Source organism: Vipera berus (assembly GCF_964194415.1).
Source record: "Vipera berus genome assembly, chromosome: 1".
NCBI classification, from domain to species: Eukaryota; Metazoa; Chordata; class Lepidosauria; order Squamata; family Viperidae; genus Vipera; species Vipera berus.
Window position 1 is genome coordinate 351,113,376 of NC_138202.1, and position 25,917 is coordinate 351,139,292.

The 25,917-nt window shown below is 45.5% G+C and overlaps 1 protein-coding gene across 1 annotated transcript in view; it reads right to left on the minus strand.

Moving 5' to 3' along the window:
• The window catches only part of KSR1 (kinase suppressor of ras 1), a 206,949-nt gene that overhangs the window by 6,340 nt on the left and 174,692 nt on the right, over positions 1-25,917 (minus strand). The window contains exons 11-19 of the mRNA XM_081346632.1: positions 25,531-25,572; positions 18,451-18,505; positions 17,340-17,391; positions 16,542-16,924; positions 13,692-13,788; positions 12,711-12,844; positions 7,928-8,059; positions 2,403-2,538; positions 689-822 (exon numbers count right to left, since the gene is read on the minus strand). Of these exons, the coding sequence (XP_081202758.1) occupies positions 689-822; positions 2,403-2,538; positions 7,928-8,059; positions 12,711-12,844; positions 13,692-13,788; positions 16,542-16,924; positions 17,340-17,391; positions 18,451-18,505; positions 25,531-25,572 (1,165 nt within the window). The remainder of the gene's footprint in view (positions 1-688; positions 823-2,402; positions 2,539-7,927; positions 8,060-12,710; positions 12,845-13,691; positions 13,789-16,541; positions 16,925-17,339; positions 17,392-18,450; positions 18,506-25,530; positions 25,573-25,917) is intronic.

Consider the following 25,917-nt stretch of genomic DNA (forward strand, 5'->3'; position numbering starts at 1 on the left):
AGACAGATACCGCTACCTGCATTTTGGCTAGGAGGGCTTCTATCCAGGCTTCAGGGATGTCCACAGCGTTGTCTCAAAAGTCAAGGTGGCAGTTGAAGCTCTGGTTGTTTTTTATGTGCACTGCACATAGGCAGTGTTTCCCAATCTTGGCAACTTTACAATATGTGGACTTCAACTCCCAGAATTCCCCTTCCTTCCTTCCTTCCTTCCTTCCTTCCTTCCTTCCTTCCTTCCTTCCTTCCTTCCTTCCTTCCTTCCTCCTCTCTCTCTCTCTCCCTTTCTTCCTGCCTGCCTGCCTGTCAGCCATTCAGCCAGCTAGCTTCAGGGATGAAAAAATTACTTTTTAAATGGCACAAGACTCTTTGGAAAACTCTGTCTTGGCGCAGTCACACCCACACTGACAACAAATGAAAGTGAAATAAAACATGATTGGTGGGAGGAGACAGAGGAGGCAGATTTAAAGTTGGATGATATTATGATTTGTTTAAAGAAGTCCCACTTTATTAAATAGCCACTTTATTTGGGAAACACACACAAGCCTTCCTTATTATTACCGTAAGTTGTAATAAATATGGAGGTGTCTATCGAACCTGCCACCCTGGGACCACGACTCATTTCTTCATCAATCAAAAGCCTAATAAAAATGCAATTTTGGGAAATGGGTGAGACAAGGAGAGACAATACGTACTCAGCTGATTTCCAGAAGTGTCCTGGGTGAGAAAGCCTCCGGTTAAGCTTTGGCAATTTTTCAAGCATTTCCATCAAGAGGGTGAATTTGGGCCGCTCAGCCACATCAAAAGCCCAACACGCCGAAAGGATTTCCTACAAGATAACAATCATCTTTTTTTTTAAAAAAAATAATCCATAGCATCCTTGGAAAAGAAAGCCATTCCAATACAAAGAACCCACACGGTACAAGTTTTTTTTTTTTAAAAAAAAGCCTGGGTTAACTGCAAGCGGCCCAAATAAGTTGCTCTACAACAGGGATCCAGCATGTCAGCAACTGGTCCGCACAAACAATCAAAGCCCCATCCGCAGGACGCAGGCAGCACACAAAACCACACACCCTCCGGTCCGCAGAAAAACCTCCCTCCACGGAACTGCTCCCTGGTGCCCAAAAGGTTGCGGACCTCTGCTCTACAACATCTACAATCCTTTGTGGCAATGGGAGTTGTAGTTCAAACTATCAGTTTGAAGATGGAGGCTTCTAAGAGCTGCTTCTTGGAAGGAATTGCAAAGTCACAGGCTAAACCTGGAGATTTGATAGACTGAATGTAAATGCAGAACTTCTGCTCAGTCATGTCAACAAATCCAGGCATTAATTGGATACAGAAAACATGAGCCCCCACAAGGGGAAAAGGAAGTCAGAAATCAGGCTGGGGATGTCACTGTCCTGGGAAACTGGACGGGGTGAAAAAGGAGAACCTACAGTTGGTCCTGGACTTACGACTACAACAGAGACTGGAATTTTTGTTGTAAGTCATGATGGTTGTAAATTGAGGCACCCACACGACTGATCCGAATTTAGTTGGGTTTGGTTTTTTTGCCGCAGCCATTAAGTGAACATGGCAGTTGTAAAACAAACACTGATTAAGTGAACATGGCAGTCATTAAGCAAGTCAATGCATTCCTGTGAGGTTTTTTTTTTTTGCCTGAAACCAGCCTTTCTGACAAAAAAAAAACCTTAATCGTATCACATGACTGTAGAATGTGGCAACTGGTCATAAAGGCGAGCCAGTTGCCAAGCACCTGAAATGGAGTCACATGACTGTGTGGGATGCCATTGTTGGAACTCCGGAGCTGCGTCGTAAATATAGCCAGCCATACCAACAGGCTGAAAAATAGCTTTTATCCGTGGGCTGTTAGGCTTTTAAATGGGACATAATCTCTGTGAACTTATGCAGAATTGACTTGGGAGGCCGGTGTGTGGTGTAGTTGGTTCACATGGTGTGGTAGGATGGAGGGTTTGTTGTCACTGTGTGTTGGGGGGAGAGAGCACGGGGGGAGGCTAAGCTAATCTCAATGTACACATGTTGTACTTTGACAATAAAGTTTATTATTATTATTACTGGTTGCTAAGCGATTGATCATTACGTGTATTGCTAATTATTTTAAAGAGGATAGGATACAACGTGGGCCACCTTGAGCTCCTCAATGAAAAGGGAAGTGTAAACCAAATTAATAAAAAGGAGGCATATTTGGATGCCCAAAGAAAGGCTCCTGGAGGTTTGAGAACTGAAATTCAAGTCCCACCTGATAAATGAGACAAAGGTAGAATTTGTGAATGGGAAGCGCATCCTTTGGTGCCCTAGGCTCCAGCTGGTTCTAAGATTCCTGGATCCCACTCTGGGACTCCATGAGGTGGAGGTTTGACCAGGAGGGCAGAGCCCACATCCACTTACCCCGACTTCTTTCCCCAGGCTACTGGCTTGCAGAACTTGTTTCATTCCTTCACCGCTTCCGATCTGCCAAATCAAGGCCTCCGCTGGCTGGCTCTGAAAGGGCCATTCCCTGGCCTGGAGCTCGTACCACACGGTCCTGAGAAGCAAAGCAGTTCCAAGGTGAAGGTCTGCACTGTTGACAGCCAAGTCACCAAATAGGCAAGCAGGCAGTGTTCATTCATTCATTCATTCATTCATTCATTCATTCATTCATTCATTCGTGTGGGCTCCTTTAAAAATCAGCCAGTGGAGCAGAATGCTACATGAAGTAGCAAATTCTTTGCTAGAGGTCTTCAAATAGAGGCTGGAAGATTAATTCTCATAGGGGTGAACACTGTGTTTGCCACTTGAACTTCGGTAGAAAAGGTGGGGTCTAAATAAATCATATGCCAGGCCAACCTGATTGAATTTTGTCTTTTTAATCTTATGGCTGACAGAATCCTGAAGGTGGCACAAGCTGCTGCAAAACACTGCTTTTCTGCTGGCTTTCCAATGGTGTGCTGGCTGGTGGTGTTGGGAATTGTAAACCAAAACATCCCATTGGGAATATTGTTTAACTAGCTGGAGGCAAACTTTGGAAACCAGTACTATGAGAACATGCTCTTGGCATTTTCATAAAATGACTACCAACTCCATATACCAGGAAGCAAACCACACCCCCATCTAGCTTCTGGGCAAATGAACTGTCCAAGATGCTTAATTCTGTTCCTGAATTAACTCAGTGTTCTAGGTTTGTACAATACACTGAACTATTAACTATACAGTGGTACCTTGGTACTCAACTGCTTTGAAACTCATCGAATTTTGTGGTGATACTCATTGTTTGTTTGGTGTTCAGCAAGCCAAACTTGTCAATGTCAGCTGTCTTATGACTCACTACATTATTCCTTATTGGAAAAATTTGGTACTTATTGTTTTTGTTTACTCACTGCACCGTCTAGAATCAATTTATAGGTATCACTGTAAACCTCAGAGTCTAGATTATCAGGACACATTTTAACAAATAGAAAATGCACAAATGACGCCGCCAGGTTTCAACTAGCTTAATTAAGCTGACACAGAAATACAGTGCCAATAAAACTCTAATATCAATCACATATGTTTGAGACAAAGTGTAATTGCCATGTTTTTGACACATTGTCCTTGGAGTTTTCCAACATATAGACCTCATATGCAGGTAGTACTCGACTTACAACAGTTCATTTAGTGACCATTCAAAGTTACGTCACTGACAAAAGTGACCTAGGGCTGTTTTTCACATTTACAACCGTTGCAGCATCCCCGGTGGTCATGTGATCAAAATTCAGATACTTGGCAACTGATTCCTATTTATGACGGTTACAGAGTCCCGGGGTCATGTGATCCCCTTTTGCGACCTTCTGACAACTAAAGTCAATGGGGAAGCCGGGTTCACTTAACAACCGTGTTATGATTTTACCAACTGCAGCGATTCATTTAACAGCTGTGGCATGAAAAGTTGTAAAGCTCCGGGAGATGAAGCGTCGGAGACGAGGTCTAGAGAGCGGTTGGAGGTCCAGCCGATCCGAATCCGACCGATTGCAGTTAAGAACCTTTATAAGGTCTTATCTTGCGGCGATAAGGACGGCGAAGTCTAACTACTTTGCCGCCCTTATCGCGTCCGCAGATAATCGCCCGGCCGCCCTGTTTAGGGTGACTCGCTCCCTCCTTAACCAGGAGGTGAGAGAAGATCCCTTGCGGGGACGAGCCGAGGAGTTTAGTCATCATCTGGCGGACAAAATCGCTCAGATCCGGACCGGTCTGGACTCTGACTGGGCAGAGTCTGATGTGGAGGAATCGGGCGGTCTTGAGCATGTTATCTGGACTGAGTTCGACCCTGTTTCCCCTGATGATGTGGACAGGATCATGGGGAGACTGAGCACCACCACCTGTTTGTTGGATCCGTGCCCCTCCTGGCTAGCTTATGCGGCTCGGGAGGGAACACGAGGCTGGTTCCATGCAGTAATAACTGCTTCTTTGAAGGAGGGTGTCTTCCCTGCCGCCTTGAAGGAGGCGGTGGTGAGACCCCTCCTCAAGAAGCCTGCTTTGGACCCAGCTGTTTTAAATAACTATCGTCCAGTCTCCAACCTTCGCTTTTTGGCGAAGGTTGTTGAGAATGTGGTGGCGCATCAGCTTCCTCTGTTCCTGGAGGAAACTGATTATCTGGACCCGTACCAATCGGGTTTCAGACCCGGACACAGCACGGAGACGGCATTGGTCACGCTGGTGAATGATCTCTGGAGGGCAAGGGACAGGGGTTGCTCCTCTGTCCTGGTCCTATTAGATCTCTCAGCGGCTTTCGATACCATCGACCATGGTATCCTGCTGCGGCGTCTCGGGGGTTGGGAGTGGGAGGCACCGTTTTACGGTGGTTCTCCTCCTACCTCCAGGGCCGCTCGCAGTCGGTGTTGACGGGAGGGCAGAGATCCGCCCCGAGGCCTCTCATTTGTGGAGTCCCTCAGGTTCTCTTGCCTCTCCTGTTCAACATCTATATGAAGCCGCTGGGCGAGATCATTCGTGGTTTCGTGGTGGGGTATCATCAGTACGCTGATGATACCCAACTTTTTCTTTCCACCCTGAACCAACCCAGTGATGCCCTCGCCGTGATGTCCCGGTGCCTGGAGGCGGTTCAGGTCTGGATGGGGAGAAACAGGCTTCGTCTCAATCCCGCCAAGACTGAGTGGCTGTGCATATCGGCATCTCGGGCTAACCAGACTATTCCACCTCTAACGATGGGGGGTGAGGTGTTACCCCCCGTTGATAGGGCTCGCAACTTGGGCGTCCTCCTGGATTCACGACTCAATTTTGAAGACCACATAGGAGCCGTGACCAGGGGGGCTTTTGCACAGGTTCGCCTGGTGTGCCAGTTGCGTCCCTATCTGGACCGAGACGCCCTACGCACAGTTACTCATGCGCTCGTGACCTCCCGTTTGGACTACTGTAACGCTCTCTACATGGGGCTGCCCTTGAAGACCACTCGGAGGCTTCAACTGGTGCAGAATGCGGCCGCGCGAGTTGTAATGGGGGTCTCCCGATACTCCCATGTAACACCTCTACTCCGCGAGCTGCATTGGCTTCCGGTTGCCCTCCGGGTGAAATTCAAGGTGCTGGTTATCACCTATAAAGCCCTACATGGCCTGGGTCCGGGGTATTTGAGGGAACACCTGCTGCCGGCATCAAATGCCCTTCGCCCAGTGCGCTCCCACAGGGAGGGTCTGCTCAGGGTCCCACCGGTAAAAGATTGCCGGCGGGTGACACCCAGGGATAGGGCCTTCTCAGTGGGGGCGCCTGCCCTCTGGAACCAGCTGCCAGTGGAGCTGAGGACTGCCCCCGACCTCCGGTCATTCCGCCGGGGCCTGAAGACCTGGCTCTTTGAGCTCTCGGGCCCAGGCTGAGGAGTAATTTATTTTAATCGGGGTTTTAATTGCACAGGGTTAGTTTAATCTTTTTTAAATTGGTTTTAACTTTTGTATTGCTGGTTTTTAACTCCCTGTAAACCGCCCTGAGTCCTCAGGGAAAGGGCGGTATATAAATGTAATAAAATAAATAAATAAATAAATAAATAAATAAATAAATAAATAAATAAATAAATAAATAAATAAATAAATAAATAAATAAATAAAATGGAGCAAAACTCGCTTAACAAATGTTTCACTTAGCAACAGAAATTCTGGGCTAAATTGGGGTCGTACGTTGAGGACTACCTGTATTCTGCATCCTGATGCTCAAGTATTTTGCTTCTGAAATACACCCCTTCCAGTCTGGGGCCCATCTCAAAGTCTCGGGTGGTAAGTCCCCATTTCTAATTCAGCCAAGGATCATAATACTGAGAACTGTACTACAGGTAGTCCTCAACTTGTGACTACAATGGAGCCAAAAACGTCTGTGCTGAGACAATTAAGAGAGTTTTGCCCCATTTTATGACCTTTCTTGACACAGCTATTAAGTGAATCACTGTAGTAGTTAAATGAGTATCACACTTGTTAAGTGAATCTGGCTTCCCCACTGACTTTAGTTGTTGGACAGTCGCAAAAGGGGAACAGAACAGTGCAACCATCATAAATGTGAGTCAGTTGCCAATGGTCTGAATTTTGATCACATGACCATGGGGATGCTGCAATGGTCGTAAACTGTGAAAAACGGTCATAAGTCACTTTTTCCGGTGCCGTTGTAACTTTCTATGGTCATTAAACAAGCTGTTGTAAGTCAAGGACTGCCTGTATAAACCATCAAGACAACTCTTAACTTAATAATTTAAATTAATAATAACCGGTAGACAAAATGCCAAATATAGTCTGCACATCTGGCTGACTGTGTGACAAACTATAAAAAATTTTAAAAACCGTCTTAAGTTAGACCACAATTGGGACTGTGTTAGGAGAGAAAAAGCTATTTTTTCCTTTTTAAAGAGAGTTGAAGTTTCCCGGAACAGCAATTTTCAAATGTCATGACTTTTGAAATGTCATTAATTTTCACAAGATGTAAAATATAAAAATCAGTGAATGCAAGTTAAACACCCACACCCACAGATGCAAATATTTCACTTGATTTTTGAAAACACGTTAGCATCTTTCCCAATCATTTTTAACGCTTAATTGCATCGCATATAATTGCTCAGTGAAAGGGAAGATCACCTGACTGCCACAGCAACCCAGCCACCCTGAGGCAGCCACAGCTTCCCCAAATTTCCGTCCCTTGGGAATCATAGGTCCTCCTATTTTGGACGCATGCTGTAACTTAGCTCATTTGAGGTACATGGTTCAAAAACTGTTGCCCTAGGCCCGGGGTAAGCAACCTTAGCTCTTTTATGACTCAGGGACTTCAACTCCCAGAATTCCTGAGCCAGCACGGCTCAGCTTGGAAACCTCTCCCTTTCCCCTCAGCATGGTTGGCTCAGGAATTCTGGGAGTTGAAGTCCACGAGTCATAAAAGAGCCAAGGTTGCCTACCCCTGACTTAGACTTATATACCACCACATAGTGCTTTATGGCACTCTCTGAGCGCTTTACAAGGTAAGCATTATTTGTATATTGCCCCCAACAACCTGGGTCCTCATTTTACCGACCTTGGAAGGATGAAAGGCTGAGTCAACCTTGAGCCTGTCAGGATCGAACTCCTAGTTGTGGGCAGAATTTGCCACCAATACTGCATTCTAACCACTGTGCCACCAGGATTCCTGGAGGTCCACTGGTTAGAATTCATGATTGTATACAACATAGTAAGATTTTTCAGGGCATGATATGGGGTGCCATCAAGGCACTGATTGTGTCTTTCTCAACATTCTCCAGCCAAGTTAAAACTGGGCTCTATGGGGGGTCTTCAGATCATCCCCCATCCAAGCGCTAACCCCTTCCAGACCTGCTTAGCTTTCCCCAGATGGCCACACTGTGTTCTTTCCAGAAAGGCAGTATATTTTTTTTTGGCTGATCTTGAGAAGAAGCATCTGCTGTGACCTTTTCTCCTTCTTACCCAAAAGCATAGACATCAGCAGCTTTGGAGAAGGGCAGCTTATCTTCACCTTTCCCTGGAGCCATCTCGCGCACAATCTCTGGAGCCAGGTAGCACAGCCAATCATGGGGCAGCTTCAGTTCATTTTCACGCCTGATGTCAGAAAGGGGGAGATTAAAACAGGGACGGGCTGTAGGAAGAGCTGGCATAATTCAGCAAAGACTGGTTCCCAAACATGTAATTGCTGCACCAACAAAGAGATTCCCTGGACGGTATCTCTTTACTCTCCTACCATCGGGTAGGAGATATAGGAGTATAGCCAGCCGCACCAACAGGATGAAAAACAGCTTTTATCCGTGGGCTGTTAGGCTTATGAATGAGAAATAACTTTTGTGAATTTTATGCAGAATTGACTTGGGAGGCTGGTGTGTGGTGTAGTTGGTTCACATGGTGTAGTAAGATGGAGGGTTTGTTGTCACTGTGTGTTGGGGGGTGGGAGCACAAAGGGAGGCTCAGCTAATCTCAATGTACACATAGTTGTACTTTGACAATAAAAGTTCATTTCAACAAATAATTCTCTACCATGGTGCTTCTCAACTTCAGCAACTTTAAGATGGGTGGACGTGAACTCCCAGAATCCCCCAACCAGCTACATAGTTGCTGAGGTTGAGAAATACTGCTTTATGTCTTAAATCACATGAATTTCTCCCTAGTTAATAGACTAGACTAGACTAGACTAGACTAGACTACTCTTTATTGGACAAGGAATTTGTCTTCAGTGCATAAGTCTCAGTGTACATACAAGCAAAAAAGTGGTAAGTCATAAATCATAGTTACAATCATTAATCCTGAAGCTTAGTTTCTTGATGTACTCTTCCTAATGAGGAGCAAAACAGGTGCTGCTCATCTGTCCAGATCTGCATCATGCTTCCCATCCATCATGCTCCACAGCTCACTGACCTTCCTTCCCCCTTTCAGGGTTGGGTGTTACCAGCCCTAGGCTCCATCTACCAGGAATTACCTGTCTATAAGGGCAAAAAGGGGATGCCTGCAGACTGATGCAACTGCCACAACCCAGGGGTCAAGCCCCCACTTTAAGTGCCGAAATCCTAGATCCAATTTTTAGTTTAAACCAATGGGGTGGAAGGAGATCTTTTAAACACTCTTTCTCTCCCATTCAAATGACCTACTTAACTAAGGAGACATGGTTTAGCTATTCAAATAAACATGGGGGCAAGCTTAACTCCTTGTTATTATATGACCAGTTCATTGGGGAGTGAGATGATTTCTAGAAATGGGGGACCTTTATGAGAATGCCCACTTCCCTTGCCTTTTAATAAAATAACAGAATAACAAGAGTTGGAAGGGACCTTGGAGGTCTTCTAGTCCAACCCCATGCTCTGGCAGGAAACCCTATACCATTCCAGACAAATGGCTGTCCAGTCTCTTCTTAAAAACATCCAGTATTGGAGCATTCACAACTTCTGGAGGAAGGTTGTTCCACTGATTAATTATTCTAACAGTCAGGAAGTTTCTCCTTAGTTCTAGGTTGCTTCTTTCTATGATTAGATTTCCACCCATTGCTTCTTGTCCTGCCTTCAGGCGCTTTGGAGAATAGGTTGAGCCCCTCTTCTTTGTGGCTGCCCCTTTGATATTGGGGCTATCAGGTCACCCCTAGTCCTTCTTTTCATTTTAGTGAAAAAGGGGTACAGATGGGGAGGGGATAGAGAAGAGTCTCTTAAGCTTCTCCACAGCAACATCGACTCAAACCTTGTCACTGATTTTTTTTAAAATTTTCTGCAATCACTGATCAGCCAAAAAGTTAAAATGATGCATTGATGGCATAGAAAGAAAAATCCATTGAGGACAAGAGCAGATGGTCAGGTCATCTGTAGGGTAGAAACACTGGACAATATTCTGACTTTTGCTTCTTAAGATGCTGGATAGTGTTGCCTCAAATTTTAGGCTTTAATATCAGCATTTTAAAAGATGACATTAGCATTTTTAACATGGTAGTCTGGGCCTCTGTTTTTTCAAATTTAAGAAAGCACGTTTTTTCCTTCTTGGCCAAGGCCATTTCTTTGGTGTGCGAGAACTTGCTTTCTTAGGAGCTACACTACACAATAGACAGTTTTTTCGGAAAGTCCTTGAATACTTTCAAGAAAGATGAAAATCTAGCTGGGAGAGGGTAATGTGACCCATAAATTTGTCACTTGTGGAATGTTATCTAGAATCAATGTTTTCTATTGTTCTAACTTCACATGCAATTAGTATCTTTTCCTGTTTGATCGTTTGCTTACTGAAGTATCACATATACAGAATCTATGTATATTTGTTTCTGTACATACTCTATAAAAAGGCAGGAACACCTCGCCCCACCCCCACCCCTTAATAAATGCTTTTTCCTTTGCCCGAATGACTTGGTGATTTGTATTTTCAGATGGACATAGAAGCTCCTTTGCAAAGGTTAAAATATCTCTCTCTAAGACAGGAGTAAAATTCTTTTTTTTAAAATTGAAAAGTTTTACAAAATTTTTAATAATAACCCCCCCTCCCCATCAACCCTCCCCCCTTCCCTCCCCCCCCCCCGGACTTCCCAAAGCAGAATACAGGGTATTACATATAGCAATCTTATGCAAGTGTCAGGACCCACCTCAATCCATATCTTAGGAAATAAGAACTCTTGGATGCAAGTTTAGTCCAAAAGGAAAATGTTTACTAGGATGGAATCGATTGTGGCAATACAAGACGGAATCTGACAAAGTTACATTTCAATCCTATATTAAGCATTCCCATTTCAGCCCCTCCCCTCATCCATTTGGTCAGATGTCAGGCCCTTCCATGGGAAAGGGAACTCTCCTTGGTTTTATGGTTATTGCTTCCTTTTTTGTTCAAATGTTCCCTGTTGTTTGAAGATGCCTAAAGTCTGACCTCTCCCCGCCCCCTTCCGGAGAGATGGCAGAATCCCCAGAATAAGCACATTGTTCTACCTATACATTTATGAAATGTGATATAAATGGATTCTGACAGCAAGCATATGCTAAATATCTATTACAACATTAACAAACTTTCCACCCTTTAACTCCCTTATAACAAAACTAAAGTAATTATAATAACACTTCTATAATTGTAAAAAATATTCATATGCTATTTGAAACTTTTTAGTCCCATATTTGTTCTGAATATAATCAATCCATCTTTTCCATTCCAAAATATATTTTTCTTGTGACTGTTCTTTCAAATATGCTGAAACTTTTGCCATTTCAGCTACATCCATTACTTTAAGTATCCATTGACAGGAGTAAAATTCTTATCGTGCCTAATTCAGGTGCCTGTGTAAATCCTATGTAGCCCCTAACACTCCCATTCCTGAAATGTGTCTATCTGTTTGAATTCCAAGTCTTAAAAAATTTATTCCAATAGTGAATTTTAGCCCTGCAAAGAAAATTAAGCATGTTTCACTTAAAGCTAAGCACTTTGATAGCAACTTCTTTACTTGGATCTATAACTGAAGGGGCATGGATCCCATTGAATTCAACAAGAGGGTTTGAAACAGGGGCTAACAGTCTTTGCATTGAATCAGTGGCACTTAAGACAGTCCTTATTTGGTCCAAATTATGAGCCTGAAAATACAGAAGGCTGTTTTCAACCAAAACAAGTATATCTTGTTCTTTCTTGGCAGCGAGCTGGAAACCAACAGTCTGGGGAAAACGTCATTGGCTGCAGCAATCAGATGACGAGTCAAAAGCAAGCTATAAAGTTAGCCGCATCTCATAGAAAATTTAAAATATATGACTCGTTGCACGTCACACACGTGTATCAGCATTTTATGTCTGTTGGAATGCAGTGGCTTTCCAGTAATACAATAACCAAGTACATCAGATTTTAAAAAAAACCTAGTCATATCATAAGACCAGGCTGTAAATTTGAAAGCAGTAAAACTGAGATTTAAATCCAGGAGAATCAAAAAAGCACTGGGGAATTTCTATTTCTATGCTATGATAGCACATGATATGGTGATATGATATGACATGATAGCAGTATTCCAGTATTTGGGGGGCTTCCACAAAGAAGAGGGAGTCAACTTATTTTCCAAAGCACCAGAGGGCAGGACAAGAAAAAATGGATGGAAACTAATCAAGGAGAGAAGCAACCTGGAATCAAGGAGAACATTCCCATCAGTGAGAACAATTAACCAGTGGAACAGCTTGCCATCAGAAGCTGTGGATGGTTCACCACTGGAGATTTTTAAGAAGAGACTGGACAGCCACTTGTCTGAAATGGTATAAGGTCTCCTGCTTGGACTATTCACTGGAAGATCTCCAAGATCCCTTCCAGCTCCATTCTGATTAGATAGAAATGTCATCATTATGAGACCCTATCACTGAGAAGATCCACATTTTTTTTAATTGAAAAGTTTTACAATACATTTTTTAAAAAGACAAAACCCCTCCCAACCCCCTTTTTTTGCTGGAAACTAGAAGCAAATGCTAATTTCTGACAAAAACATAGTAAATTGTGGTTATGTGTCCATGGGGCACCACAAACAGCTATAAATGTGGGCTGGCTGCAGAAACCAAAATACACTCATGTGGCTGCAGTGTGTATATGTATGGAAACTGGAACCTTAAATCCAGGCCATAAATTCCTTTTTGGGGGTCCACTGTAACTTCAAACAGTTGCTAAGTGACTGATCAGAGACTACCTATACTTTGTCGGATGGATTCTGGATTCCACAGCTAAATCAGAGATGCAGATTTTGAACCTGACAGCTAAGAGAAACCAACAATCATAAGAAACCCACCTTCCTTCTTGAACCACGCCAGAAATTCCAAACAGGCCAAAGTCAGTGATCACCACCTTTCCATTTTCATAGAAAATGTTCTTGGATTTGAGATCTTTGTGCACGATCCCTTTTGCATGAAGGTACCCCATGCCCTAGGGTGAAAAAATAATAATAATCATACACATGTGTATGCATGGGAGGAAAAAAAACGTTAAAACAGAAAAATATAAAATTGTTTCGATCCTGCTTGGTGTTAAACAGAAAAAACATACAATTGTTTCAATCTTGCTTCAGTGCCTATTCAAAATCCACTCAACTGATTCATTACACAGGTGAGTTGTGGTGCTTAGCAAATTGTGTGACGTTAGTCGCTGTAAACCACAGTTAATAGCTTTGTCTGTGAATTCAGATTTATTTTATTATATTTATTTGATTATTTATTATCAATTACCAAAACAGGGTTAAATGGCTTTAGCTTAGCACAGTGATGAAATACCTAAACAATGATTCAATGGTTGTTTGTTTTGAAGGTCCCCAGCAAGCAGCAGATCTGTGATTCACATTATTTTAAGACCTCGCCACAGCCAAGAATCATGAATACATATCTAGGTTTGAGGCCAATGAATAAGTCTTCTGGCTTGGGTCAGGGTTATGATTCTGCTCAGGAGATTCAAGGGAGAGAAAATAGCCTTAAATTAGTGTTTTTTTCCCAACCTTAACCAATTTAAGATATGTGTACTTCAACTCCCAGAATATCCCAGCCAGCACTGTAGTCATTAGGTTGGGATAAACTGCCTTGAATAAATACTGTGTAAAAGGAGAAAGCAATTGGGAAAATAAAAAAAACTTTTAATGTATCTAAATAAAATCCGGAGACTCTTTTACAATTGGAGTCCAGCGCAGTGAAACTGCTCTCCTCCGCCGGAATGAAGCCTAGGAAGAGCAGGTGCCTTATTCAGAAGACACTCAACACAAATCCCTCTGCAGACTCCTTCTTACCTTAATAATCTCCTGAGCTATTTGCCTGGTCTTGTTGATGTCCAGAGGTGTTTTAGGATCCCTGACTACTGAGTGAAGCGTCCTTCCTTTGCAGAAACTAAGGAACAAAGGCAGGCAAAATACATTAGAAAGCTTAACAACAATTGGCATCTACTGTAGAAACGGTACAGGTAGTTCTCGACTTATGACCGCAACTAGGACTGGAATTTCGGTTGCCAAGTGATGTGTTTATTCAGTGAATGATCATATATGACTGATTTTATTGTCTGTCTCTGTCTGTCTGTCTGTATTTATCTATATCTCTATCTATCTATCTATCTATCTATCTATCTATCTATCTATCTATCTATCTATCTATATCTATATCTATCTATCTATCTATCTATCTATCTATCTATCTATCTATCTATCTATCTATCTATCTATCTATCTATCTATCTATCTATCTATCTATCCAGTGCTTTTTTTGTAAAACAAAAAGGTGCCGGAACTCACACATGTCATACAACCCGCCTTGCCTACCCTACAAGGTTCCATCCAAAAAAAGGTGCCGGAACTCCGTTCTGAGCATTCTATGACAAAAAAAGCCCTCTATCTATCTATCTATCTATCTATCTATCTATCTATCTATCTATCTATCTATCTATCTATCTATCTATCTATCTCTATCTATTTCTATCTCTCTCTTTCTCTCTCTCTCTCTCTCTACCTATCGCATTTTTGAACTGCTCATCTTTTTTTTTTAATCCCATTTATATCCCGCCCTTCTTCGAAGACTCAGGGCGGCTTACAATCTAAAGCACAAATCAATGTGCTTAGCAATCTTCCTCAGATGATCGTTTTACCATGGTTGTTTAAAAAAAGATCACATAGTAGTTACGTGAATCACACGGTCATAAAGTGAATGCAGCTTCCCCAGGTGACTCTGCTTGTCGGAAGCCTGCTAGGAAGGTGGCCAATCACAACCAGGTGATTGCAAGATGCTGCAACTATTGTAAATGCCAGCCAGTTGCCAAGTGCCCAAATTGTGATCAGGGAAGCAGGAAGGCGGTGCAACGGTCATATGTTTGAGGTTGGATCATAAGTCACTTTTTCTGAGGCCGTCATAACCTGAAATCGCCATTAGAGGAAGGGTCATAAGTTGAGGGCTACCTTTACACGTCAGAGGGATGGGAGGAAAAATGAGTTGGAGGACAGGGCTAAGCAACTCCTTAAAGAAGCTATGTCTTTTCCTGGGGATGCCCAGCTGCCGTCTGCAGCTGGAATACAATCCAGAAGAAGATTCTTGAGTTAAGGAGATGTTGAGCAATGATATTTTTGTGCCCACACAAGCGCTGAGTGACTTTTTCCCCCTTCTAATTTTGACCTCTACACAGCCTGTTTCATACAATTCCAATATATACCTTCACCCTGACACATCAAAGCTAACTAGCCATGTTCACCATGAAAACACAGCTTGCCCCCCCAACATAAAACTATGCCAGTTTAACTATGCCAGTAGAATACATCATGGATGATATTCTCACAATTCTACATTTTAAAAGATTTCAAAGCAAATTGCTATTGCAACCACTCACTATGGAAGTAAAATTATACCTTAAAAATATACAGACCTAAAAGAAAATCTCCAGTTGGCTTATGATAAGTACTTAACACTGGCACACTGCAACAATTATTTTTTAAAAACTAGAAATTCCATTATCATTAACCCAAAGTAATAACACAATAGAATTCCTTTCAGCATAGATTGCATAACATTTTGCAAGCACTGATACATTTTTATCTGTAGTTTGGTATATTGCCATTAAATGATTAAATATGCAACACATTTAGGTGTATATCAGCTTAGTCTGTACATTTTTAAAAAAAATTTATTGTTTTCATTTTGGTATTACAATTTTACAACTAAGTTGTTGGGCAAGTACATGTTACCATTTTTCTTTTAATTTGATTTGATTTTGTATATTGCTTTCTTTGTATCTCTTTTTTTAACTGCAACCCAATTATTTCCCTTTTTTAAAAAATCAGGGAAAACTAGCTTTTCTGAGTTTGCAAAAGATATTACAGGTTCTTTTCATGAGCATATTCAGCACTTCAGGCTTTCACGTCTCAAGGAAGACTCATATATCACAGAAATTAACACAAGCTCCTAAAAACTCAGCATAGCTGGATATAGAACAGTAGTAACATTTTTATCAAATCTTGGCTGGAAAATGGCTCATGAGCAAAACTCCTTCTTCCTCCTTGTTTTTTGAAGGTCGCTATACAAAATGTTTGTACGGTGACTGGCATTGCTACTAACCCACCTTTAACTTAAACCCAATATACAACATCTAAGCTGCTATGTCTGATGAAAACTAACCATAGTTAAACTGAATTCATACATTTCACTGAAGCATTTCCTTGACTTATCATGACAATTGGGACCAAAATTTCCATTGCTAAATAAAGTGATTGTTAAGTGAGTTACATCTGATTTCGCTATCTTTTTTTGCCATGGTGCAACTGCAAATCACTCTAATTGTTAAGTGAATCACGCAGTCATTAAGAAAATCTGGCTTCCCCCATCGAGTCTGCTTGTCAGAGGTAGGCTGGGGAGGACATGAATGTTCATTCATTCATTCATTCATTCATTCATTCATTCATTCATTCATTCATTCATTCATTCTCTATAGCCACCCATGAGTCAATGACTCAGATGGCTCATAACTCAGAAAATATATTACAATTAAAATCCTATCCTTTGTTGCTCTTGTTGGGTTACATTTTCTAATTGTTTCTGGCATGATGACGAGATGGTGGCCATACAAATTGAAAAGGCCTGAGATCGACCAAGATGATGATCCTTACCTGGTAATGATTGCTAGATGCGGGGGGTTCATGCAAGCACCCATAAAAAGCACCACATTCTCGTGCCTGGTTTGCCGGTAGTTCATCACTTCTTTCTTGAAGAGTTTCAGGTGATCCTGGTTGTTCCCGTCTATCTGCAGCAAACGGATGGCTACCTCGCCATGCCACCTCCCCCGGTACACCTTGCCCCACCGTCCTTGGCCAATAGGGTCACCCAGTTCAATCTGCTCAAAGGGAATGTCCCATTCCTGCAAGTAGACGCTGGTTTGGCTAGCCTTGCGTGAGATCATCCCCCGCCATCGTGATCGCCGGGTTGGCAGGTCGTCAATCTCATCTTCATCATCCTCAGCTTCCAACTTGTTTTGTTCTTGGTCGTCCACATGCTTGGGAAGAAAGGGGGAACAATTGCAGTGATGATGAACACACCAGGCTTGGAATCCCACCACATTTTCCCCAAATGGAACCAACTGTGCAACCAAATCTACTTGGGCTATTCTTTATCCCAGGGTTCCTCAATCTTTTAAGATATGTGGACTTCAACTCCCAGAATTCCTCAGGTTGAAAAACACTGCTCTTCCCTAGGTCATTTCCTATGCCTCTTATGTTCAGCTTTCATGGTTACCTACATATTCACCAAACGAGCTATAATCAACAAAGTAGATTAATTGTAGCTCAGGCTGAAAGGAAGGGTCCTTGGTGCTCACTGAGCTTGGTTGTTTTCTTGCAGACATTTCATTACCCAAACTAGGTAACATCATCAGTGCTAGGAGGGAGGACTGCTAGCAAGTGGGAATTTACCTCTGTGTCCCGTTCTTCAACTCCATCAGTCTCTAAGGGCACCTCAGCATTGCTGGAGAGAAGAAGAAGAAGAAGACAGAATGCATGAACTGATCGAGCAAGATCATCATTATTCTTTGAATGTCCGTGCTGTCAACTCCATTCAGACTCATGTTGCGGAAGAATTCATTTTAAATATTGTATCAAGATAATGCTGCAGCAGATGAGTTACAGGAGGAGGAAACTCAGAACTGAGAAGACAATTCAGTAGAGTGGTTCCAGTGCTGGTAAGGTTGATACGTGTGCTATGTATTTGTACACTTTTGAGAGCTTTATTTATGCAGGATGTATAACACAACCTTGCTACAATAGGTATAGGTTTTTTTTACTCTTGAAGGCCATTTTTCTCTCCTCTTTTCTTTCCTGCCCTCTCAGCAAGTGTTACTAGGAAGATCCAATCATTCTGGCCAGAACGTATTGCATGCAGAAAGTTGGTGTGTTTTTTTTTTCTAATTAGGCCAGGGGTCTTCAAAGTTGACCCTTTTATGACTTGTGGACTTCAACTCCCAGAATTCCTCAGCCAGGCATGCTGGCTGAGGAATTCTGGGAGTTGAAGTCCACAAGTCATAAAAGGGCCAACTTTGAAGACCCCTGAATTAGGCTATAGTAAACACAGGACTTTGGATTAAATGGGGTTCCTCCACTATAAGCCATGAAACCCTCTTTCCACAGGGTACCTTTCCTATCCGAGCAAGGTAAGTTAAGTACAGGGTTAAAGATATCTCATTAAAAGGATTTTGAGTAAGGTTGTCTCAGTACAGCTGGCTGTAGCATCTGGCAAATCAGGTACCCAGATCAAATATTTAGAACTGAAAAAAGAATGTTGTTATATTTGCTGCTGACCACTAGGAGGCACCATACAACTGATTTTGTCCTTGTACTGGAATTTGTAAGAGCCTCCATATATTACATTTACAGTCCTCGACCTATTACTGTAATTGAGCCTGGCAATTACATTCATAAATCACTTTTTTCAGCGCTGTTGTAATTTTGAATGGTGGCTAAACGGCTGGTTGTAAATCAAATACTGCACGTACAGGAAAATACAGGAGACAAATAAAAAGAGGCTTACTTAGTACTTTCCGTAGTTTCAGGAGGCTGCGTTATTTGTGGAGTAGCAGGAATTTCTAAAAGAAAGAATATATGGGGAAAAATGGGCCGATGTTCACAATTCTCAAGTTCTCACTCTTTTTAGTAATTCAATAGTATACATCAAAGAAATATTTAGCTGTAGAGAACTAAAAAGTCAAAATGTATAACCCACAAAGCCACCGGATAAAGCTTGCTTGAGGATGGACTAGGTTTAGTTGGGGGAAATCACACAAGCTCTATGAGCTCCTATCTAGAAGCAATGAAATATTTAATAAAGGAAAGTATTTGTAACTCAGGGTTGAGATGAGGAGTCCTTGTGTGAGCCTGGTTGTTTTCAGACCAACAATCAAGAAGTAAACAATACCAGGCCACTAGAACAGGGATCTTCAAAATTGGCCCTTTTATGACTTGTGGACTTCAACTCCCAGAATTCCTCAGCCAGTATGCCTGGCTGAGGAATTCTGGGAGTTGAAGTCCACAAGTCATAAAAAGGCCAGGTTTGACGACCCCTGCACTAGAATATAAACCGAGAGCAAATCCCATTCCTTTCTAGTACCGATGATGTTACCCAGTTGAGTAATGAAATGTCTGCAAGAAAACAACCAAGCTCAGAGGGCATGGATGGATTTATTGGTTTGTTTTCACATGCAGGAATCTTCCAAAACGGGATTTCCTCTACTGCATCAAAACTATGACTTTCAATCTGAAAAACCATCAATCTTGATGAGTGACATTCACTGGAAGAGAGGGGAAGGGTCAAAAAAAGGCAATATGGCGGTGTAATGGTGTTGCAAACCCTGTCTGTTCAAAAGGTGTGGGGTTTGCATTATGACACCACATCTGCCCTCTTCTCTTTCTGACACCATCCTATGGATACAACAGATATTAGCATAGCACTACTTTTATGCACATTGTCTACGTGCCATTAAAACTCTCGTCTCTCTCATCTTTAATCGGGAGAAACAGCACAACAATTTTTGAACCAAGGTACCCCCAAACAGGTTAACTTACAGAACGGGTCTAAAATGTGGGACCCCTGACTCCCCTGGAGTTGAAATTTGGCAAATTTTATAAAACACTTCATGGCACTGAAATGACCACCAAACAGTTTATGACATAATACAAAATGTCATAAAACATTTCTTGTGCTAATGTTCGTGCTATACCAGGGGTAGGCAAACTTGGCTCTTTTATGACTCGTGGACTTCAACTCCCAGAATTCCTGAGCCAGCATGGCTCAGCGTGGAAACCTCTCCCTTCCTCCTCAGCCTGGCTGGCTCAGTGTTCTGAACCAGCCCTCTTCTCGCAACCCCTAATTAAGAGAAGAGTCTGGAAAGCGTCCAAGGCTAAAAGGCTTCTGCCAAGATTTAATTACGCAGTTAACAAAAACACAAGAGCTTGTCTTCTCAAGCGGAAAAGTTGCTTTCAGCAACCAGCCCCTCCCCAAACACTTCTTTTATAGAGAGCTCAGGGCGTGGTCTCCCTGTGCCTCCTCCCGAGGAGTCCCATAGTCTTTCTTTGTTTGTCCCTGCTCGTCTGCCTCCTACGTCGGGCGTCCTTGAACAGGGCCAGCTGTGGGTCATCATCCTCCGCACTCTCGGGCTCACACAGCTGAGAAGAGGTCCCCGGCTGAGGACTCTGCAAAGCCTCCAAATCATCATCAGCCGGTTCGTTTCCCTCCTCCCCCACATCTGAGTCCTCCGATACATCGGACCCGGCTGTCGGACCCACAGGCTGGCCCTGAGTCACAACACTATCCCGCACCGCAGGGCCCTTCCCTCGGGTCTGCCGATCCGGATGCGGTCGGGATGGGAACTGTTCGTGAAAAGCAGTCACCAACGCAGGGGCATGAACGGCGGTCGCGTCTTCCCATGTGAAGTCCTCCGGCCCGTACCCTTTCCACTCGATCAGGTACTGGAAGCGACCTTTCAGCCAGCGGGAATCCCTGATGCTGGCGACCTCGTACTCGGGGGTGCTGCCTCCATCACGAGTTCCTGATGGGGGAGGTTCCGCTTGGCGAAGTGGACAGGCCGGTTGTTCGGGGACCAACAAGGACCGATGGAAGACGGGGTGCACGCGCAGGGAACGTGGCAGAGTTAAACGATAGGCGACCGGGTTGATGACGGCCTCGACTGGGAACGGTCCAAGGTAACGGTGGTCCAGCTTCCTCGCCGGCCGAGTGGATGGTAGGTTCCTGGTGGACAGCCAGACCCGATCCCCCACTGATAGTGGAGGCGTATCCCTTCTCGACCGATCGGCGAACCTCTTGTAGTCGGCCTTGGCCTTCTCCAGCTGCCGTCGCACCAACCGATGGATCGCCTGTAACTCCGCCATGAATTCGTTCGCTGCCGGCTCCGGTGAGTCCACGGGAGAAAGAGGGAAGAACCTGGGGTGATAACCCACGTTGGCCAAGAACGGTGTCATCTGCGTGGAGGTGTGTTGCGAGTTATTAAAGGCAAACTCGGCTATGGCCAAATAGTCCACCCAGTTGTCCTGCTGCAGGTTAACATAGCAGCGCAGATACTGCTCTAAGATGCCGATGACCTTCTCGGTACCCCCGTCGGTCTGAGGATGATGCGCGGACGAGAGGCAAACCTTAATGTCCAACGCCCGCATCAACTCCTGCCAGAAGCGGGCTGTAAACTGGGCCCCCCTATCGGAGACGACCCTGTCGGGAAGGCCGTGCAGCCGGAACACCTGTTGGACGAACATGCGACTAGTGGCGCGAGCTGACGGTAAGCCGCGACAGGGGATGAAGTGCGCCATCTTGGTCAACATGTCCACCACCACAAACACTGTCGTGAAGCCGGAGGATGGGGGTAGATCCGTCAGAAAGTCCATGGACACAGCCCCCCAGGGTCTCTTGGGCGTTGGCAAAGGCTGCAGTAAACCAGGCGGGGCCCCTGTCGCTGACTTGGCCTGCCTGCATGGGACGCAGGAGGTGACATAAGACTGGACATCGTGTCGGACTCGGGGCCACCAGAAAGTACGGGAGACCAGGTTCAGAGTCTTGAACAGGCCAAAATGCCCCGCAGCCGGGTTATCATGACATTGGCTGAGGACGAGTCCCCTGAGTGGCCCTCCTGGAACATAGAGCCGGTCACGATAATACAGGAGTCCATCCGTGACCGACCAAGGCGAATCTGGCCCCACCTCTTCCTTCCGCTGAGCCACCCACGCCTCCTGCTGCTGCGCCTCCCGGATCCGAGCCCGTATATCCACCGGCTCCCGTACCGCAGCAAAAGACTCGACGGGGATCACTGTCCTGGGCGGAAGCTTGTCTTCCACTCGGGTGTACTCGGGCTTCCTGGACAGAGCATCCGCTCTCTGGTTGTGCCCGCTTGTTATGTACCGCACCCGGAAGTCAAACCTCGCAAAGAAGAGGGACCACCGGATCTGGCGTTGATTCAAATTCCGAGCGGTCTGCAGGCTTTCCAGATTCTTGTGGTCCGTCCGGACCTCGATTTGATGCCGCGCCCCCTCCAGATGATGCCTCCAAGCCTCGAACGCCGCCTTGATGGCCAGCAGCTCCTTCTCCCAGATGGTATAGTTGCGCTCCGAGGGATTCAATTTCCGAGAGTGATACGCGCAAGGGAAAAGGGTACCGTTGGGCGTCGCTGCCTGGAGTAACACGGCCCCAATGGCAATGTCGGAGGCGTCCGCCTCCACGACAAACGGCCGTTGCGGGTCAGGATGCTTCAAGATGGGCTCCTTCATGAAGGCGTCCTTCAAAGCTTGGAACGCCTGTTGTTCGGGGGCGTTCCACTGGAACCGAGTCTTCTTCTGCAGGAGCCGGGTGATGGGGGCTGTCAAGGCAGCAAAGCCAGGGATGAATGTCCGATAGTAGTTGGCAAATCCAAGAAGTCGCTGAACATCCTTCACGCGACGCGGGGGTTGCCAACTCTGCAACGACTCAACTTTACTTGGATCCATGGCGATGCCCTCGGGAGAAATGCGGTGGCCCAAGAAATCAATGGTCACCTGGTAGAACTGGCACTTCTCCAACTTGGCAAACAGCCGATGTTTCCGGAGGCGCTGCAGGACCTGACGGAGATGCCGATGATGCGCTTCACGCGACGGGGAGTAAATCAGGATGTCGTCCAGGTAAATCACAACAAACTGGTCCAACAGATCCCGAAAGATGTCATTCATAAAATGCTGAAACACAGCGGGGGCGTTGGTCAGGCCAAACGGCATCACCGTGTACTCGAAATGTCCATAGCGAGTACCAAACGCTGTCTTCCACTCATCACCCGGCCGAACCCTGACGAGGTTGTAAGCTCCACGCAGGTCCAGTTTCGTGAAGATCTTAGCCTCCCGGAGTCGGTCCAAGAGCTCGGGGATGAGGGGCAGCGGGTAGCGGTTACGCACCGTGATAGCGTTGAGTTTCCGGTAGTCACAGCAAAGCCGTAACTCGCCCGACTTCTTTTTGACGAAGAGCACGGGCGCAGACACTGGCGAGGACGAGGGCCGGATGAATCCACGAGCCAAGTTCTTTGTCAGGAAGTCCCGCAATGCGGCCAACTCGGGCTCCGACATGGAGTACAAACGCCCCACTGGGAGAGGCGCATCAGGGACTAGGTCAATGGAGCAGTCGTAGGGCCTGTGCGGGGGTAATTGGTCCGCCTCTGACTCGCTGAACACGTCAGCAAAGTCGGACAGTACGGGAGGCAAGGAAACCCCTGAGGAACCCTCCACCTGGCCGGCACAGATATGGCGGGTGTGGTCCACGCACTGCAAACTTGGGAAGGTGACCAAGTTCTGAGACCAATAGATCTGTGGATCATGCGCCCGGAGCCACGCCAGTCCCAAGACCACGGGGAAGTGCAGATCCGAAGTGACGTAAAACTGAATGGCCTCCACATGGGTACTGATGGCCATACACACGGGTTGCGTGGCGGCCGTGATAGGCCCGGACAGGAGCACTCGACCATCGATGGTCTCCACAAGCATGGGCGGATCCACCGGACACTGGGGAACAGCCCATTTGGCCACAAAGGCCGAATCCATAAAGTTAGTGGTAGCCCCAGAGTCAATTAAGGCATGGACCGGAATCCCCTCTGGCTTGCCAGGAAGGATCAGTCGTGCCTCCAAAATCAAATGCCGTGGAGGTTCACAGGCACCGTCGGAACGGCGTCGCTCGGCGTGATCGTTGTGGGTCGCCCGATCTTTCACACCGTCTAGATCGGGCTCGGACCGTTTCCCGATAGCAAAGCAGGGGACTTTCTCGGAGCTGGCTTGGTCACTGACGCCCGCTGACGCTTCTTTGGGCAAGAAGCAGCCAAATGTCCAGGGTCCCCACAGTAAAAACACAACCCCTCCGATCGTCGTCTGTCCATTTCCGTCACCGATAGACGGGACCTGGCGGCACCCAGCTCCATTGGCTCCTCCCTCTGGACTGGGGGCTCACGCACAACAGGGGCGGCAGGGGTCTGTGGGGTGGCACGGCGACTCTTACGCTGCTGCAGCCGGGCATCGATCCGCAGACAAAGATGGATCAGCCCATTCAGATCTGAGGGAATGTCCACGCGGGCCAGCTCATCCAACATCTCCTCTGACAAGCCATCCTGAAAGGCATCCACGAGCGCAGCCTCATTCCAGGCGGAATCCTGGCTAAGCAGCCGGAAATCGCTGATATAGGCCTGTAGGGGGCGCTGACCCTGCCTCAAAGCTTTCAGACGTCGGGTGGCGGTCTGCGCCTTAATCGGGTCCTCGTACATGAGGCGCATATGGTCACAAAACCCCCCAAAGTTATCCAACAAAGGGCTAGGCTGTGCCAACAGAGGCGTGCCCCAACGAGCTGCATCTCCCGACAGAAGGCTCAACACGAATCCCACCTTATCACGGTCAGTGGGGAAATCAGCTGCTCTCACGCTGATATAAAGCTGGCATTGTCCCAGGAAGGCAGGAAACAGTTCTGGTTTACCAGCAAATTTATCCGGCATAGCTAACTGACATTTCCTCCTGGGTGGGGGGGCAGCATGTACCTGAGCCTGCAGTTGTGCCACCTGAGTGGCCAGCAAGGTGAGTTGCTGGTTGAGCTGGGCATTATCGGCAAGAAGCTGCTCCATCGTAGTATTAAGGGGTGGGTGGCTGAAAGCAAACTGTTCTGAACCAGCCCTCTTCTCGCAACCCCTAATTAAGAGAAGAGTCTGGAAAGCGTCCAAGGCTAAAAGGCTTCTGCCAAGATTTAATTACGCAGTTAACAAAAACACAAGAGCTTGTCTTCTCAAGCGGAAAAGTTGCTTTCAGCAACCAGCCCCTCCCCAAACACTTCTTTTATAGAGAGCTCAGGGCGTGGTCTCCCTGTGCCTCCTCCCGAGGAGTCCCATAGTCTTTCTTTGTTTGTCCCTGCTCGTCTGCCTCCTACGTCGGGCGTCCTTGAACAGGGCCAGCTGTGGGTCATCATCCTCCGCACTCTCGGGCTCACACAGCTGAGAAGAGGTCCCCGGCTGAGGACTCTGCAAAGCCTCCAAATCATCATCAGCCGGTTCGTTTCCCTCCTCCCCCACATCTGAGTCCTCCGATACATCGGACCCGGCTGTCGGACCCACAGGCTGGCCCTGAGTCACAACACTCAGGAATTCTGGGAGTTGAAGTCCACAAAAGAGCCAAGGTTGCCTTCCCTTGTGCTATACAGTCCAAAATAGGCTATTTCCAAGGCAGCTGCATCTCTGAATGTATCCCAACTTTTCCAGCGAAGTCAGCACATCAGAAGCTCTGTCACTGCTGGAAAGACAGTGGTATGGAAATATCTCTCAAAGGATAACCCAGCACCTCACAAGTTCTCAAGTTGCTCATAACAAGGAGAGGGAAATTTATTGAATTGATTTGTGCAGAGGAAGGTCAAAGATCATACTTTATCATGTTGCAATAACCACACAGCTATAAAACTTTCGACATAGAATAAGAGGAATTGGAAGAAATGATGTCTCAAGAAAAACGCAACATGCAGAAGAGAAGTCCGTCCCTCTCTCTTGCTCTCTGTGCTTACATAAAAAGACCTTTGTAGGAGAACAAAGTGATGTCTGAGCAGCTACCTGTTAGAAGATGGACTTACCTGGAAAGATAAACTGTTGTCTATGCTGAATGTAGTGAGCGGCTGTTTATTTTGGTTTAGGCAGAAAAGGAGAAGAAAAGGAAAAAGGAAAAAAAACAAAATAAAAGGTCACGGCAGTTAGCACATGAGGCGATTAGTGTGTGTGTGTGTGTGTGTGTGTGTGTGTGTGTGTGTAGTAAATTAATCCCAGTTCAAGAGTTAGTAAACTACAAACAAGCAACCGGTGAGAGTGCTTTTGAGTGGAGGCAGTTAGAGAAGCATGCAGACAGTTGGAAAATGCTTGAGGCAGAAAAATAATAGTTTATAGTTTATTATAGTTTATAGTTTATTAAATTTTTATACCGCCCTTCTCCCGAAGGACTCAGGGCGGTGAACAGGGCATATAAT